The following is a 19,337-nucleotide window of genomic DNA, read 5'->3' as shown; positions in this document are numbered from 1 at the left end:
TGATTCAAATCTATACAGAAATAAAACCATTTTTATTTATTTTGTTTTTAGTAGTTACATTCGATTTCTGAAAACAAACTACAATACCATATTTAATAACGTCAAACATACGCGTACAATCGGTAATTAAAACTCAATTGAGGGGGTTAAAAAACAAAACAGTTGCGTGTGTGAGTCGTCGCCCGTCGGCGCTGGTCACGTATAGACCACATACACAGCATTGTTGTAGGGAGGGCTCAGGTTACACCATCTGCTCTACCTACGTGACTTTACAGCCGTACACCCTGTATCCAGACTAATAATAAATGCGAAAGTGTGTCTGTACCGATTTTTCTGGGTAAGTATAGAGATTACTTTGAATCCCGGGAAAGGACATAGGATACTTTCCGTTCCGGAAAAATGTACGGTTCCCGCGCAATAAACGAATTTCGGCGCAACGGATTTACGGGCCTTATCTGTAGTGTGTTGTAAAACTATTTCATAGGTACGTCCCGGAGACGTCTAGTTTGTTTTAAAGAAGCTATAAAACGCGCACAGGGGCGACGGGTTATATGAATGGGGGCGAAGTATGTCAGGACCGCGCTAAATGGAGGTCTGTGGAGCCTACTCCTAGGGGAATCCGACGTGAGCGTATTTTACATGTTTTAAATATGGACTTTTGTTGCCCATTTTTACGAAAAAGCCATTGTATTAGACTAGATGACGCCGTTACGCCAAGATTCATTTAACGTGCAGGAACCGTACATTTTTCCGGAATAAAAAGTAGCTTATATCCTTTCCCGGGACTCTAAGTATTCCTATACCAAATTTCAGCTAAGTCAGTTCAGCGGTTGGGGTGTGAAGAGGTAACAGACAGACAGACACATACTTTCGCATTTTTATTAATTATTAGTATGGATTTTTCGGGCAAATTATAACAAAGTAGTTTTAATACTTACAATAATATCGTAAGTTTAGGAGCAGTGATGTCAAGACATTGATAATAAAATAGTTCGCTGACAAAGCTGCGGGAAATAGACGCTATCAAATGTCACGAAGTTTATAGTGGCAGGGAACTGTTTTATGACTGAACTTATTTTTATGGTGTTTATGGTTTTCGACCTAAACTGATAACATCGGTCGTTCCCACTGACCGCTGGAGTATATTTAGTTTTGAATGGTGTAATAACATTGTGTCACGGTTATACTATAGCGTGATTAAATAGAAACAGTACGTGTCGGTGTAACTTGATATCAGACGATCCCTGCGCTCCATTATATTTTATTCTTCTTATTCTTGATGGCGCGTAAGCGGTAATGCCAGGTTCTGAAGTTTTTGATATATGAGTTTATCTATTCGCTAGCTCACAGATTCTACAGTCAAACAAGTTAACCAATCAACAGCGCGATATTAAATCTCGTTTATTCCAATGACAAAAAATACATATATCTAACCCAAGGGCGATCAAAACGTTATTAAATTTCAGTGGAAAAGTCTCCAATAGTGAACTACTAAGTAAAACTGCTCTGCTCTTCTTGATGTCTTTATTCCAACTCAAAAACATTCTAGAACTAAATTATAATAATATCTATGGACGCTTCACACCACGTCAGTCTGGCCCCGTGCTAAGTACCTAAAGGACTTGTGTTACAGGTACCAGACAACGGAAATATATTTAATGCTTTTATACTATACATATATTTAAGATTTTTATTATATCATACACATATTTAATACACATCCAGACCCGGGAACATTGAAAACTTTTTTGTTCCGTCGGCGGGATTCGAACCCGCGACCCCCGGCTCGAGGTACCGACGCGCTCACCACTGAGCCACAGATGTCGTCAAAAAATTCGCCTTATATAGGCCGTCAATACCGTCAAAGCTAAGAACATGACAAAATTCGAATTTAAACATTGACATTATTAGCTCTTAAACTAATATGCCAGTATTGGAATTTACCTAAAAATAAGGTTAAATTAGTACTGGCCACTGGTTTAGATCATAATAGCTGAACACAAAATTGTACATTCGGTTAGCAGTTTAGCACTATAAAATCAATACGCCTATTACTATATTGGATAACAGCGATGCGTTATTTAAACAAACACTTATCGGACGGGCAGGGCCCTATTAGCGGGGCAAAACAAACAATAAGGTACGGGGGAGACCACCCGCCGGCTAATGAGTGTGTCGATACGGCGCAGCTGCAGCTGAGGTTATCGTTAACGTGACTAAGCGGACGCGTGACAACTACAGGTTTGAATGGTAACAAGTTCACGGCCGCACTCAGATTCAATGATTACCTAATGCGTTTGAAGATCTGGATACACTCTTTAAATTTTCGGTCAAACTCTTCATTAAAGAGCTACGTCTGTGAGAGCTGCCGTCCAGAACTATAATTTATATTTTATACTTACTATTACTGTTCTTTTGCATTTCTACTGTGGTTATACAGTAGAAATGCAAAAGAACAGAAATAGTAAATAATTCCTGGGATAAAGTTAGTAATTTCTTTGGTCAATAATTTCTTAATTTGGCTTAAATAGAATGAACTACTGTCTATGGTGGCCATACTAAATATGATCCTCATTATCATAATAACTCCGAAGTAAATAACCAGAACAGGATTAGATGTTAGGAATATTTGTCCCCATTTTTAAAGTACAAGAATAATATGATGAAAGAAGTTTAAGGACCTCAAAGGATAGTCGAGCGAGGTAGAATGTAGACTGTAGAGTTCGAAGCGCACACACTTGACCGATATGTGGTGTAAATGCCGTCATTAGTAGAGAACCTGCCCTCCCTTGTAAATGTAAAATGCTGGCTTATCCTTGCATTTCACTGTTTTCTGATGCTTACCTAATTCTAGCTGTCTGTTTCGATGTAGGGCTAAGATTTTTCAAATTACGCAATAGAATTTAATACGGTACTTTAACACATCAGATTAATTAGAGAGAAAGGCTTATGTTATTTTAGAAGAATATGGACATTGGACAATAGAGTTCAGAAACACCGATACACATAGTTTTAAAGGTTAATATTTAGTATCATTCCACCTGTAAGTTCAACTTAACCAACATGGTTGCAAACAGATATTCAGTTTAAACTTCTATAGTCTGTAGATGTTCCTGGAAAACTCCTAAAAACTAAACCCTGTATAGTCCTACAGCCTACAGGACTATTCAGCTCAACCTTATCGCACATACGAGAATTATCGAGTAAAGTCACACTCGGCTAACATTAATAACGTCATTGTTGTGCGAGTATAAATAGGGCCGTTACGGTCCGGACGTGTCTTTTTTGTCCCGTCACATGTCACTACTGATTCGCCACCTCCAGTAATCCTACCCCGGGCCCAGGGCTGAACATGGACAGCATAATCTCTTCATTTATCTTAACTTATATTATAGATACGAAATTTTGCAACGCCACTTAATCCTATGTGAGTGGATCGGGGATGAGAATTTTGGGACGCGACGAGGAATGACTGTGACATTACTTAGGTTTAGGAACTGAAAATTGTTAATAAAGACCAATGAATTCACAGAAGCGCATAAGACACCTGCTGAATTTAACATTATACCAAGTACCAACAGGGTTTGTGTCCAGAAGAAACTGCTGCAAGCACCTGCAAGTTCCTTGAGTAACTAGTATATTTTATTGTTCTTTTAAGAGTTTTCTTTTTCTATTCTACAAACGACCAAACAACAGAAAGTTATCAGATGGCGTGCTTTAATTATCATGTACGATTTAGGGAGGCCCTATGACTACAATACTGAACCATAATATCTTTACCGACCTACATAAACGTTATTAAATTCCCGAGTTCCATACAACACAAACTAACACGTACATGTGTAATTGTGTATCTACCCGCAGTTGCGAAGTTCGCAATCTGCAGTCGGCCGCGCGTCTGCCGGCGACTCATTTCCGACTGAGCGCAGTTCCTTAATTGTAACATTTCATATTCCGTATCTCTCTTTCCATACCCCCAACATTTATATTAAGAGTTGATATTCTAATAATAATCCATACTTCCATACTCTTACCTCTTCACGCTCAAACCGCTGAACCGATTTTGCTAAAATTTGTTATGGAGCACAGACAGTATGGAGGTACTTTTTATCCCTGAAAAATATACGGTTCCCGCGCGATAAACGAATGTTGGCGCAATGGAGTTGCGGGCTCCATCTAGTACGTAATAATAAAATTAAGATTACCACTAGCGATTATGCTCAATCACTCCTCGATATTCCTGCAACGAATATTCTTATACCCCCGATAAGAATATTCGTTGCAACGAAGATATTTTTGGAGATATCAAACTATTAAAAGAAGCGATCTTTTAGTACTAATTACATTGAAACAATACGTGAAATGTAAAACATATTTCAGAGTTTTTATTATTCGTAGTTTCAGACCCATCTTTACAAACTTTTGCGTAAACTAGAGGGATATAGAAGAATCAATTTCCCAGGTTACAGGTAAACCTACTTAGACATAATATCCGACATAGATAGCAATTTTACGAGAGTCAGATGAATAGATTGATGGCGTCGTGAAAGAATTTATTCATGGCGAGTACATAAAGTCATAACGGCGCTCGCCCATATTGCATTGTGTAATATAGGGCTGGGGCAACCCACGATGAAATTATATTATAAAAGTTTTTACTTCTTTAAACTGAATGTCGCCCGCAAATCTATTGCGCCAAAATTCGTTTATCGCGCGAGAACTGTACATTTTTCTGAGACGGACAAAAAGTATTCTATGTCATTTGCTGAGACAACATACAACATTAAAAACACATCTCCATACCCAGCAAAATCGGTTCGGCGGTTTGTTTGTACCTCTTCACAAACAGATAGAACAGACAGACATATTAACTATTATGTAAATATACAGATAAACAGACACACTTTCGCATTTATTAGTATATTAGTATGAGTTGAGCTTAAGGCTTTATATTGTTTCAGTGGATAACCAAGATTATCACCATGATTAAAAAGCTGCCATCACAATCGATGTCAATAATTTATTGGGCAAATACGTTGCTTACGGTCGATTTCGATTCGAGTTTTTACTAAGTACTAGATGACGCCCGCAACTCCGTTGCGCAGAAATTCGTTTATCCCGCGGGAATCGCACGTTTTCCCGGGATAAAAAGTTTCCTATGTCCTTTCCCGGGACTCAAAGTATCTCCATACCAAAAAGCTAAATCGGTTCAGCTGTTTGGGCCTAAAGACGTAACAGAGAGACTGACACACTTTCGCATTTATGATATTAATACCTAAAGCTATATAAAAACTTGCTTTGTTATTAAACATATCAATTTGCATTTATGAGCACTGTTTTGCATTAAAATGCGATTGTAATTTATAAAAGTTGAATCCCCCAAATAAGGAAATATTAGTTAGTTTTAATAATGCGGATTGGCAATTGGCATAGTGACCCAAAAAATAGAGATGGCTAGGTTATTTATAATAACTATTATTATATATTTTCTACCATTTGTACGCACTTTTAGGTATAAAAGTGCGTACAAATGGTAGAAAATAAACATGAGTATTTTTATATAATATTAGAATTCGTATCGCAAAATTTTGTAGAGCCAGCCCATATTATTTATGTACGTATTGGCCTTAATTAATCGAATCGGGTAAACTTTTTACTATATCGTAATTTCTTTTCCAGTTTCAAGTTATCCTCTCCGTCTCCGACTCCGTTGCGTCAAAATTAGTTTATCGCGCGGAAACCGTCGATTTTTCCGGGGTAAAAAATATCATATGCCTCCCCCCGGGGAGGATCCCGGGGGAGGCCCGACTCGAAGTATCTCCATTCCAAATTTCAGCAAAATCGGTTTAGCGGTTTGGGCGTGAAGAGGTAACAGACAAATAGACAGGCATACACACTTTCGCATTTATAATATTAAGTACGGATATTTTAATAATATAAATAACTACAGTGTTTGGTACACGTTAAAATCATACATAAATGAAAAATCGATATCGACATCTCTCACGTCCCATCTCTATTCTCTACATCACGAAGATAATTCGGTGTTTTTATACAAGTTGCTCTAGATAAGGCGTCGTAAACGTACGGCCTTCGATTTTGCATTGCTACGATGTCTATTAGTAGAAGATATCAGATTTTTTAACATAAAAGCGTACTCCGACTTTGAACATCTCTATATTTTGATATCTTTGGAGTTTTAGATATTTTTTTTGCAAAGTGAAAGAGAAGTGCAACTACATCTAATGTACTTTTATCTAAGAAATTTAGTAACTAAAATATTAGATGGATTACCTGACTAATAAAAACTTTAGGAGCGGTGAATAGGGCGGATGATGGTAGACAATGGCCACTGATGATGAGACCGAAAGTAGAGTTAAAATCAGGTACCTAATTCAATTAGAAATACTTGTTAAATTAGATTTTGCGAGAACTCATTGTTTCAAAGATGGTAGCTCCCCAAAGTTTTGTGTTGAATACCAGTTTAAGTCTGAAGTAATAAGTGTGGCTGAATAGCTTCTCGCATCAGAAAAGCCGTGTGGCGCCCGAGTCATCATCAAGAGTTCCATTCCAAGCAATTTCTTAAAGTTTAAAATTGCCCTCCATAAAGGTGACACGAAGTTCAAACAAGCGACGTCGCAGGAAAAACTAGTTTCCTATCTTATCCCTCATTCCTAGTTGTTCTAATTGTTCTTTGGAAATGATTTTTTTTAAAGTGAATGAATCCTCTCCCCTATCGACAATTTCCATGAAAACGCCGCTAATATAAGTCGGTTTATCGTTACGAAGTGGCTAACACAGGGGTTCCCAAACCGTGCACCGAGACGCCCGGGTTACCGTGGAAAGGAAAGAGGGGCGCCGTGAGTCGATCGTCCATCACTATCCGAAATCACAAATATTATAAAATTAAATTATAATATTAATTAATGTATTTATTAATGTATCTTTTTGACAAAATATTTTAGGTGTAACTGCGCCGCAGGCTGAAAAAGATTGGGAACCCCTGGGCTAGTAAATAAACAAGTTATTTACCTGTCATTGCGAAACATACCTGAAACAAGAACAGACACATTTCATTAATAAAACAACAATCATCCCGGGAGCTGCTTTATATCGGCATTCATTACAACGGCTGCGGCGGTTTACGAACGAACGCAGCATTAAAATCGAAAACACAAAGAAATATTTGTGTCGACCTTAATAACTTTAATTGTTTCTCGAAACACCTGTTTCGTACGAAGTGGCGAGCTTCTAATAATTTGGTTATCTTGGAATATTTAGTCACACAATCACCAAGTTTGGCAATTAGCCCTTCGAACCGAGAACAAGCGCTGAACTAGATTCCTCGATGGCCCACTTGATTGCGGTTTCGTTGACTCTGTCGTGGAATAGGTGCCAGCACATTTACTCGTGAATTTCTTGAATTTTCTTGCTAGGCTATATTTTAGGAAACATTGATGGCATATTTATATTTGATGCAGAAAATATGTACATAAGCGGACTATCAAAATTGCCTACGTGTTAAGAGTATGAAGGAGATAATAAGAGAACAATAATAATAAATTAAATTCCATTAAAACAGTAGGTATAGTATACTTCTATATATAAAATCCTAATGACTTTAATTGTTAATGAAGACGCGAAAAAAGCCAGGGCAGTGACATCATAAAGGATAACCTAATCTTAATTCCATCTCGAACTCATGTTCACATTGTGCAATAGTAAAAGTAATTAAGTGAGTTTTATTGGCACCGAAGATTAATTTAATGATCGACTTGAGCGAAGCCGGCCATTGTAAACAAGTCCAAACTCCGCAGCGAACGCCGAGCGGTAATAACTCGAGACGGAAAGTTGGCGTTTATCGCAATTTCGTCTTCGTACCATGCGATACCTTTCCGACGGCCTTGTCGCTTTGACCTTTTTGTATTGTTCGCGACACGACACCGCGAACGGTTTTACCATCCTATCATTAGAATGTTCTAAATTAATGACCATCTGCAGGCAAATAAGGCTGTGACATGCGAGGCGGCGACCGTTGAACCGTAATATTGGTTCTGATGGCTGTAAAAAACTGAAAATTTACTTAGCTCTAATATTGGCTGTTTTGCGAATTATCAAATTCTTAATTTATTAATCTATCATTGGATATAAATTTGGTGCTTAAAAATGTTTAAAACTCCATCAGCTAACCAGAAGATTGGCATTTTTGTCACATCTGTGCCGAAAGTTCTCTACCTGATCTCTCCATGGCATTTGCTCGCAACATTAATTAATTACCATGTGATATTCCGTCAGCTGTGGGCGGCCCAGCGGCGAGACCTTCAACCTTTAAAGGTAATATTGGAAATTGGAATTAACTTGCGACACTTAATTATATTAAACACTCGTTAACTCACCTAATGAACTTAACATTTATCAAATCGTCCATTTAACAAATTGTTTGTAGGTATTATTTGCTTTTAAGGAAAATTGGTCGAAGAAATGTCTTCCAATTCCTTGTTTTATATAGTTTTTTTTTTTGTATCATGATTCGGGCTTTATCATTTCAACAGTAGAGTTATGAGACAAATCGGAACACCATTGTCGGTTTTACAACAAATCCAATTGTTCTTAATGTGCTCCTCACACTGGTTTATCAACGATTTTATTTATTGTTACGAGATAAACTTTGTTCCAGCCTACGCTCCTTAAATTAAACATTATAAGGATTTCTCTCTAGTGACATACATTGTGCACCCACGACTGTGTAGGCGCTCCATATAATACCTATCTTCTCATTAACGTTGTAGAGGATACATTCAATTACGTAGTAAGATTAAATATGGAATCGTGGTAGAGCCGTGCTTCGGCACGAATTGGCCGGTTCGACCGGAGAAATACCACGGGCTCACAGAAAACCGGCGTGGAACAGCGCTTGCGCTGTGTTTCGCCGAGTGAGGCCCAATTCCCAGACGTACCCTTTCCTTCCCTTTTCACTTCCTTACCTCCCCTACCCTGTAATCCTATTCCTTCTTAAAAGGCCGGCAACGCACTTGCAGCTCTTCTGATGTTGCGTGTGTCCATGGGCGGGCGGGCAAGTTTTTTTTTTTCCTCCCCCTAACATGATCAGGGCTGTTTTTTATCTTTTATTTATATCTTTTCCATTTTTATCTTTTTCTTTTCTTTTTTATGTAATTTTTCTTTTACTACTTTCTTACATGGCTATTATATCGCATTGTCTTTTAACAATATTCTTTTGTTTTCTTATTTTACATTATGTCATATAGCCTATGTAATATAGGGCGACGGAAGTTGCTTTCCATCAGGTGACCCGTTTGCTCGTTTGCCCCCTTATTTCATTTTTAAAAAATCTGAATATTAAGCGATAAGTTACACAGGTAACAAGTGTACATTCAGAAAGTCTTGTACCTATTGTACAAGTCAGTACTTGATCGTTCCACAAAATTTAATTACGTCCGAAATCTGCGCACGAAATGGTGTAATTTGTAAATGAAAACCGAAACATAAATAGTTAGAATCAGGGCCCATCCTAAATTCATAGGACACTTAAACGTAAGGAACGTTCGTAGGACTTAATGCATTCGAAATGTACGGCGACCGGCCTCACCCAACTGCTGAATAAGAATGAGGTCAAATTGGATCAGAGGATAGCATCTGTATACGTCGGCTGTACACTACTGTACAGGGTGTCGCTGGATAGCGCTGTCAAAATATTTGCCATATGCCAATACTTTACTAAACTGGACAGATTGATCGAATTCAAAACCATGTCTGGCGAAAAAGTAATTTAGTCAACGTATTCAGTATTAGTGGACGCCCTAATTTAAAAATAAAACACTTGTTAAGCATTATAATCCTAGGACCACTAAACCTTTTGATTACACCAAACTACCGAGTCAGAGTAGACAGAATTAAAGAGTATGCCGTCTTAGAACTGATGTTGAAATTTTTAAATTTGACGTATTATGACAAAAATCGTCGTTAGGGTTGTTAACTTGTTACCTACGAATTTAAAACTATGACATATTCGCTGGACGTGTTCCTCTTTGGTCGTATTGTTGTTTGTGTTTTGGCACATGCGATTAAAATAGTCAGAATTCAATTTTGAAATCTTTATTTTAAATATTTAAAAATAAATTATATCAGCCAGCGCGAGGCAAATTCCGTTCATAATCCTAGTGAAACTCGACGAATTTGATAGAAATTGAAACCTTTCCGTTTCTTTGCAGTCGAACTACTGGTAGTTATGTTTATTGTGACCGAGTGCCGACCGAACAATTAGAAGCAAAAGCACTTATTATAAATTGGTTGAGATTGTAAACATCCTGTAAGACATGAGCATTGGGCACATATTGTGTAATGTGTTCCATGTTTTTAACTGATAAATAGAAGAAAATAAAATATATTGTTTTCAATTTCGTTAAATATTCACAAATTATCAGTAACTACTTTTTAACAACGCTATGGTTGGCTTTTACCTAATTTTTGACGCAAGGTAAAGGCCTTAGGCCAAGTATATGTATACAGTGTGTCACAAAAATAAGTGATAATACTTTAGGGTGTGTAGGTACGTGTTCCTTGTAGAGAGTTCACTGTGAAAGTAGCAGCAGCAGAAAGACGAAAATTTTTTTTCACTTTTGTATGGGCAAGGGCCCGTCACGAGTTTCCCCATACAAAAGTGAAAAAATTTTTGGTCTTTCAGCGCTGCTACTTTCAGAGTTAACTCTCTACAAGGAACACGTACAGTACACCCTAAAGTATTATCACTTATTTTTGTTACACCCTGTAGAAATTGCATAAATATATCATCATGAAAAACTACATATTTCAATGATTTATGAATTATGATATAAAATTTAATCCTCTTATCATTTTAAATGTTATAATTTGAAATTGGGAAATCGAGAATAAAAATATGATTCCCACTTCTGATAATACGAGCGCTGTCGATTTTAAATTTTAATCCAAAAATAGCCAATAACTTAACACAGTATTTAACACTTGCAAACTCGTTTGTTTATATTTGCTTAACATTTTATTTAACTCAACGTCCAACTATTTACTATCTAAAGAGTCGCATCGCGTCGGCGGTCGGCAATTCAGTCAAGACAAAAAATAGCCACCGATTCCAAAGTATGGCAGAAATTTGCTCAACACGCACGCCCAAGCAAGCGGCCCCTTTATTTGACAGCAAATTAATAATCACAGACGAAAACGGAGAGTCCTAAAGAATACCCGCTGCGATTGAACGCCGACTTTATAATGAAAGCTATAAAGTCCTAAACAAACGTTCGCGCCAAAACAAATATTTTTACGCAATTTTAATCCTTAACGCTAACGATATTGAAACTTAAATCGAACACCGGAACGAAGTTAATAGGATGTAATTTATCCGGGTTAAAATGCAACGTCGCCGCTTCGGTGCCGCGCGAAAGAGACAGTGATCGTCGGCTATCAAAAGAGGAGGACGAACGTGTTTTCGCAATTCCGCCGCGATCATTAGTCGGCGCCTCGGCGGGCAGCTCGCGGGTGCGTCGCCGTATTGTGTGAAGTCGGTGCGAACAAAAACGGTATTTCCCATTAATTTTCAGGAAGACTCGAAACATCTCGAAATGCTCTCGCCCATCACTCGGCCCTCGATAAACAGCTTTCGGCTCGTCTCTCGCCGTACTCCGTAAAGCGTTATTTCTTCAGACTTTGTGTCCAATTTGCTTCGGCGCTCACGCGTGATAATGTAACAGATTGGTCTATTTTTTTACGAGTACTACGATCGAATGGAGAGCCTTTTACATACACATCATTAAGATTTAATAGATTCCTTCGAGACTCGTAGGTTTCTTTGCCTCGTTAAATCCCGCCGGAGGATATGTCACAGTACCATTTAAAAGTAAACAGATCGGCGGCACGAGCTCGTTCGGTCTAGAAAATAAAGCGTGCTGCGTGTATGAGCGTACAATATACGTTGTACATTCATCTGCATAATACGGAACAAACGGAGGCATATAATGAGTGTTTTACATTAGCAGATTAGAAGAGTGGATGTGGAGCGCTTTATTGGATTACTAGTTAAACGTGTTAGCTATTACATGATAGTGGATCTACATTTTAGATCTAGAAAATACTTCAGTACGCTTGATCTAATCTCTACTTAAGTATGTAAATAATTCTCAAAACTACTACAACCATCATAGTATTAAAAATAATGATCTAGAGACCTTTAGATCTTCTGAATAAGGGGAGTTTAGTAGCAAGATCATCTTTATTAATCCTTTGTTAAGCAAACATTAGACCAGGCCTAATTTATAACGTTTAGGTATCGATTATGTAAGAGGTAGCAACGACAGTAGAGGTCAAAGGAGACGCTCAGTGGACAAAGAATATTAATTACCGCCGCGAAACCCCGGCCGTTTTATAAATGACCAATTAATGGGGTCAAACTGTGCGAATTTAAATAATGATCCAAAATCTTTAACGGATTTAAAAAATCTTTAAAGGCTTTAAAGGCCTAAGAGAACTTTCGCACTACGAATCCGATTAAAACCCTTTAAAATACGCTCTGGAGTTGTTGATATATTTCTATGATGGCTTACGTTATCTCTTACTTAATCTGGCTTCGGTTATCTCTATTCTTTCCGTCATTCGTGCATCTCGGTTCGGATCGCATTCGGATCGGACGTAGGGCGAGATCGCCTCTTAGGCATGTAAATTCACACCCCGATACGTTTGAAGTTTGAACTAACCGCAAAACACCTTGCCAACAAAAGGTGTAAAAATTGTTACGAATTTTCGTTTAGATATATAAAACAGCCCTTATCTTACCATACCCAGCGAAGCGGGCGGGGTTCCAGCCGGGCCTTAATAACAGCCATTAATCAATAAATGTCAGAAACATTGATCTTCGGTTGCGTTGATTTCGTCCGAAATCGTTTCAATTTAACAGTAAAAGTAGGGCGTAGGGCCCGCTTAATGTCCCTTTTGTATTCATAACTACTGTCATTAATGCTATAATGGTAAAAATATGGTCTATAATTTTAAGCTATAGGTTACCTTTAACAATTTTAGCTTTTAAACATTAGGAGCAAAAGAAAAACTAACAAAAACTCCCTACATAAAGTCAGGGTTGGTAAACTTTTTTAACCAAAAAAATGCAAAGAAAAGACCTCGGCAGTCAACAATTCAAACATGCAAGTGAAGTTTGTAACCCAGCAGTTTGCAGCCAAGGCGAGCACCTCTGACTCATGAATGAGCTAGGTAGCTAATCAAAACTTTCCAAGAATCACACGAACCTTGGAAAGTCAATTTTAATAAGTCGATTATTTTCTAATCAAAGGAATACTTTTAAGCTCGATCGTATTTCATGGAATCAATAAAGCAATTCTCATGCAAATTGCACGCAAACGGGAAGGCGCGAGCACAATACGAGCTCGTACATTTATTGAAATAGGATTTGACTTCGGTTTCACTTTCTCTAGATATCTCATAAAATGTACAATAATATTATATTATTACACCATCGATATTTTCTAAGTACCCAGTAGACAGTAGTACCTTTCTTTGATCTGGCAACATTGTTTTAAAGATCTGAATTCTGATCACCTGATTCACAATGTGTAATTTGACTCAGATTGGAAAAATTGACCGCGCGACAGCCAATAAACGCACGACTTCTCTAGCGTTGCACCAATAACTGCGAACTATGTTTCCGAATAAGAATCCGACGATAATAATTATCGTATTGTGAATCTCACTAATATGTGATTATCAAAAGAAAACATAAATCTAATCAATCAGAGATTTAAATCTTCCGAGCCCATCGACGTACCAACACCTATTCAGTACCCGTGTACTGGAATTAGAATGAAATTTAGGCGGGCGTAGATAAGCCGATATCCGCGATACCGGATGTCACGGTCGATATGGCCGCGCTGAGCACACAAGGTCGCCGGCGTACCGCATTGTGCCGATATTAACCAATGAGCCTTAACATTGACAAGGTATCAAATATAGCTCATCACGTAGAGGGCCTAAAGGATTATAGGAAGTTATTCTGATTTCGGGACCCAATTCCACTATTCCGATGCGCCAAAATTGAATTATCGAGCGGGAAACTTGCGTTTTTCGGGGATAAAAGTATCCTATGTCTTTTGGCGTGTCTATTTCCTATGGCGTGGCGTTTATAATATTATTAGTATGAATTGCAATTTCATTCCTAGTTCGGTTTAGTTTTTTTTTTTTTTTATGAAATAAGGGGGCAAACGAGCAAACGGGTCACCTGATGGAAAGCAACTTCCGTCGCCCACACTCGCAGCATCAGAAGAGCTGCAGGTGCGTTGCCGGCCTTCTAAAGGGTAATAGGGGAGGGTAGGGAAGGGAATAGGGGAGGGTAGGGAAGGGAATAGGGGAGGGTACGGAAGGAAATAGGGGAGGGTAGGGAAAGGAAAAGGGTAGCAGATTGGGCCTCCGGTAAACTCACTTACTCGGCGAAACACAGCGGAAGCGCTGTTTCACGCTGGTTTTCTGTGAGGACGTGGTATTTATCCGGTCGAGCCGGCCCATTCGTGCCGAAGCAAGGCTCTCCCACGTCAAGTCCGTTGCATATACTACAAAACACAGTTCCCATGAAATATTTTTTCTGCTGTTCGATAGGAAACGAACTGGATCCAACAAGGAACGAAGCTGCATTATAATTGTTGCATTAAATTCCTAGTCGTAGTCCTATCCTACACTACGTGGGGTAATGTGGTCCCAACTCTCAATGCAATGCAAAAAATAGCAACTATGGTACATAATATAAATTATAAAGTTAATACAGTAAATGCGAAAGTGTCTAAAATCTATCTGTCACCTCTTCACGGGATACGGCTGAACCGATTCGGATAAAATTTGGTATGTAGATACTTAGTCTAGAAAGGACATAGGATAGTTATATTGCGGAAAAATTTACGGTTCCTGCTGCATAAACGGATTTTTGCGCAACGGAGTTTTTGCGCATCAAGTAAGATCATAATTTAAAAAATCTCGACGCAGACCTACGAATAATGAAAACTAATGCAGACTGACATACTTGAAAAACAGTAATCGATAAAAGAAGAAGAACAGTCATTATGTTTCACCTTTCGCCTAGAAACAGTGACAATCGCAAAGGGAATGTCAAAAGGGCCGGACACAGAGGTCGCGGAGGGGCACCTTGGTGTAACTATGTAGTTTATTTCACGCAGACAAACCATCAGAGGACAATGGCCGGAGCTAAACTAGCCATTCATAAAGGAATGTCAGTACCCGGTGTGCTCTCGTAATGACGCGTTTTATAATCGAATGCGGCCCCTAGCCCCTGTACACTTTTATTGAGCTTCACTGCAAATTACTCTGGATAATTTATTGTGGACTACTATATTGTAGAGTAAGAAATAATAATTTCCAACATCTTTAAATAAAGGATTTTTTCTTATTGCAATGATCTTAAATGTGACTGTGTCTTTTGAAACACCTACAAATATATCCCTATTACCTATAGCTGCTATTGTACTCAGGTATTTCAAAATAAAATAAACAATATCTCAACTAATTGAAGGACATAAAAATGCGAATTCGCACCTGGTGAGAGCAGAGGGAGGGAGTGAATATTAATTGGAATTACTGAAACACTAAATTCACATGTAACAGCTGCATGACAACGATAAGTCCTTCATTACTAGGTTGAACTACATGTGTATGTAAACGACCCGTGTCTAGACATGGAGACCTCTGATAATAACCTGTGGTGTGTTCATAAAAGCGGCACGGGCGGTCTTTTTTTTTGGCCTGTTTTATTACTGAAAAGTATGGCACAAACAACTTGTCAGCGAAATATTATTTATTAAACATTTTTAACTAAGTTAATACTCAAGGTAACTAAGTTAATTCCTCAGAACAGGAAAATAAGGTTAATTCACAATTGCCTAATAAAGCAACAAACAAAACATCCCAATGAGAATTTACGATTTTTTGCCGATTGTAAGATAGTCGCTTAGATTTAAACATAATTAAGACTTCAGTTTAAGAGCCTACATAGTTGTAGACTTTAACTACAGTAGTCGTACATGTAGGTTCTTAAACTGAAGTCTAAATACCTACTATGAATATAAACATAATTTTTCTCGCTGCATATTTTAAACCACTTCCCGCATTTAATTGAACATATTCGCATGGTATTCGATAAGCAATTTTACTGCAGAGGCACTGCATAAATAAATGTCAATAAGGAGCTTACGTGAAAGCACGTTAACTACAAAGGACTGCACGAGACCAACTCAAAGGAACATAATAAATGGGTACCCACACTGACCAATACCAGCATCAAGATTATTTAATATACTGCAAATATAAACCTGGCTTAGCGCAGTCTATCTTTTAGACGCAACCTATTTTTACGACTCTATTATGGCGAGGTATGAATCGGTATGATGAAGACGTTTGAAGTATAATATTACTAACGACCCGCCCCGGCTTCGCATCGGGTATAAAATATATAGCCACTGAAAAAAATTTGTACGGTTCCCGCGCGATAAACGTGTTTAAGCACGACGGAGTAGTTAGTTTAAATACGTAACATTTTTCATTGCGTTAAATTAGTTATACCTATTGCTAGGCCTACCCAACGCTTATGGGAAACCGGGATTGTTTCTGGTGACAAAGATCGTCTTTAGCAATTTTTGGTCAGAATCGAAATAACACATTAATCTATTTTGCATTGCTAATTAATCTGCGTATCAACATAATCCATTCAGCTGTACGTTACGTAAAGTGAACGGAGCTCGCACCGTAGAAAGCGGTTCTCAGCCGTCCGACCATTTCGAATGACATCACGTTCAGATAGACGAATTAACGAAAGCAAATCGTGGGAAATGTGCCCAATAAAAAGCCCTAAAGCATCTATTGAGCTCAATCAAATAAATCTCATCGCCTTTTTGTGTTACTTCCAGAAAAACTCAGCGAGGCTATCGCTATAAAAAGTTCTAACGAGGTTTCTTACTAAGCTCTACATATACGCAAAAGTCAACATTGGAGTTACTACCTCAATTCGTTAATAAAAAAAGTAAGTAGTGTTCGGTGCGGTAGAAATTACAATGGTGTATCTAATACAACTAGAGATCGCCCAATGGTCGAAATTCGACCTTAGTTTCAACGACATCAGGACTACTACCTTTTATTTTGTTTAAAATATTGACTTTATCATTTTTTTTTCTACTCTTGTCTCTGGGACTTAGCTGATCTTAGACTAGTCATGTAAGCATTGTCTAATAGTTTAGTATCTTAGATTCAATAAAAAAACTATAATCCATTTTCAATTTGTCAACTTGTTGTCAACAGACTTCAACCATAAATAAAAGAGTATAATTCGTATGTATAGGCTTGTCACTCAAAAATCTGTCATTTCTCATGTGTGTGTGTGTTGTAGTGTGTGTAATGTTTTATTTGTTAAAAAATATATGATAAAAGCATAATTTCAAAATAAATAATAATATTAGTTCGATGCACTCCTTCACCATATAAACTTTAACTGTGCAAAATTTCACGCACCTACGTTTCCCCATTTTTCGTAAAAAGGGTTACAAAGTTTTTCGTTCGCGTATTAATATTATGATAGGTTCAGAGCAGCTCTTGTCGACCAGATTTACCATGATAATATTACAGCATCTCCATCTTATGACGTCGTCCCATAAACTTGCACCACACTATGTTAAAACCGACAATAATAATAATAATAAGTTAAGCAAACATTTTTTGTTTCACGTTAAAATTATTCGGTAGTTATTAGCTGGACTATAAGCCGCTAATAAGTGCTAACTGGCAACATGGAAGAGCTATGGGGTCATTGACTCGTCGTCAAGGTCATCGCTTACCATAATATGCTACGTTTAGAATATAATTGGAATATATTGGAAAACCACCTGAAGGTCAATAAAAAACTTATTTTTAGATACTTCGAGACAGTTAAATGGCTTTTACTGTTATGTATATGAAATCGGATTAAGTTATTGCCTGTTCTCTCCGCGAGGCAAGCAATAATCCATATTAATATTATAAATGCGAAAGTGTCTGTCTGTCTGTTGCCTCTTCACGCCCAAACCTCTGAACCGATTTTGCTGAAATTAGGCATGGAGATAATTTGAGTCCCGGGAAAGGACATAGGATACTTTTTGTTCCGAAAAAATGTACGGTTCCCGCGCGATGAACGAGTTTTGGTGCAACGGAGTTGCGGGCGTCATCTAGTTATGTATAAATGACAGCGCGACCGCACCACTATTTAAATAAATACTTACATTATTATACATAATATTATTTTGCTTGTTATCTACAGATGTAGTCGCGAAACCACGCGTTCGGGCGAACGCATATAAATTCAGCCGAAATAGTAACTTTCCGGCTCTTTTATCCATACTAATATTATAAATGCGAAAGTATCTCTGTCTGTCTGTCTGTCTGTCTCGCTTTCACGCCAAAACTACTGAACCGATTGCAATGAAATTTTGTACACAGTTATTCTAGAGTCTGAGAAAGGACATAGGCTACATTTTGATGTGGGAAAATATCTTATTTCCATGAAAATATCGATGAAAATGAATTCGCATTGCGCGTGGCCAGCGCTCATCCCGGGGGTCCTGGGTTCGAGTCCCGCAGGCGGAACAAAAAGTTTTCAATGTTCCTGGGTCTTGGATGTGTATTAAAATAAAATTTAAAAAATCTTACATATATTTTATGTATAATATTATAAAAAATCCAGAAATATATCGATGCAATGAACATTTTAGTTCTAATACGATTCAACAGATGGCGTTTTATTTTTTACTTTATTGTAACATAGAACTAATCAATTTTCTATTAGTACAATCAATTAGTAAATTAAATTTGACACCAATTTTGTTGACATCGCGCGCTATAATCTGAAGTCCACGCGGACGAAGTCGCGGGCAACAGCTAGTTACATAATAATTAATAAACATACATTAGCCCTAAGTCCTAAGTTCGTTTTTAGTGCCTACTTTAGTGATTACTAACACAGTTTACTACATTGGCTTTAGGATAATCGGAACTCTACGCTCGAAAACTCTACTATTTAAGGAAACAATAAAAAAAAAAAGGATGTTCATTATTAATAATTAAGGAGCATCGAGTGTTTTGCAGTAACAGATTACGAAAACCTTCCGGCTATCATAATATAATAATCGACATAAGCGACTGCATATTAAAATATAATTTATTATTACCGCTCTCTCAAATATAAACTCTATTTCATTGTGATAGTGCGGCTTTTACGACAAAAACATCGTATTTTATTACTTCTTTTTATAAGCAAC

General features: G+C 37.7%; 1 protein-coding gene across 2 annotated transcripts in view; it reads right to left on the bottom strand.

The window, feature by feature from the left end:
- Positions 1-19,337, bottom strand: part of LOC121726676 (AF4/FMR2 family member 4) — a 229,147-nt gene that overhangs the window by 182,486 nt on the left and 27,324 nt on the right. Inside the window, exon 2 of one of the 2 annotated variants that reach the window (XM_042114140.1) lies at positions 7,033-7,051. The exons of the other annotated variant lie outside the window; for it this stretch is intronic. Within the exon in view, the coding sequence (XP_041970074.1) occupies positions 7,033-7,049 (17 nt within the window). The 5' untranslated portion in view covers positions 7,050-7,051. The remainder of the gene's footprint in view (positions 1-7,032; positions 7,052-19,337) is intronic. 2 annotated transcript variants of the gene reach the window in all.

This window comes from Aricia agestis, chromosome 4 (assembly GCF_905147365.1).
Source record: "Aricia agestis chromosome 4, ilAriAges1.1, whole genome shotgun sequence".
Classification (NCBI taxonomy): Eukaryota; Metazoa; Arthropoda; class Insecta; order Lepidoptera; family Lycaenidae; genus Aricia; species Aricia agestis.
This window is presented reverse-complemented; position numbering and strand designations above follow the sequence as displayed.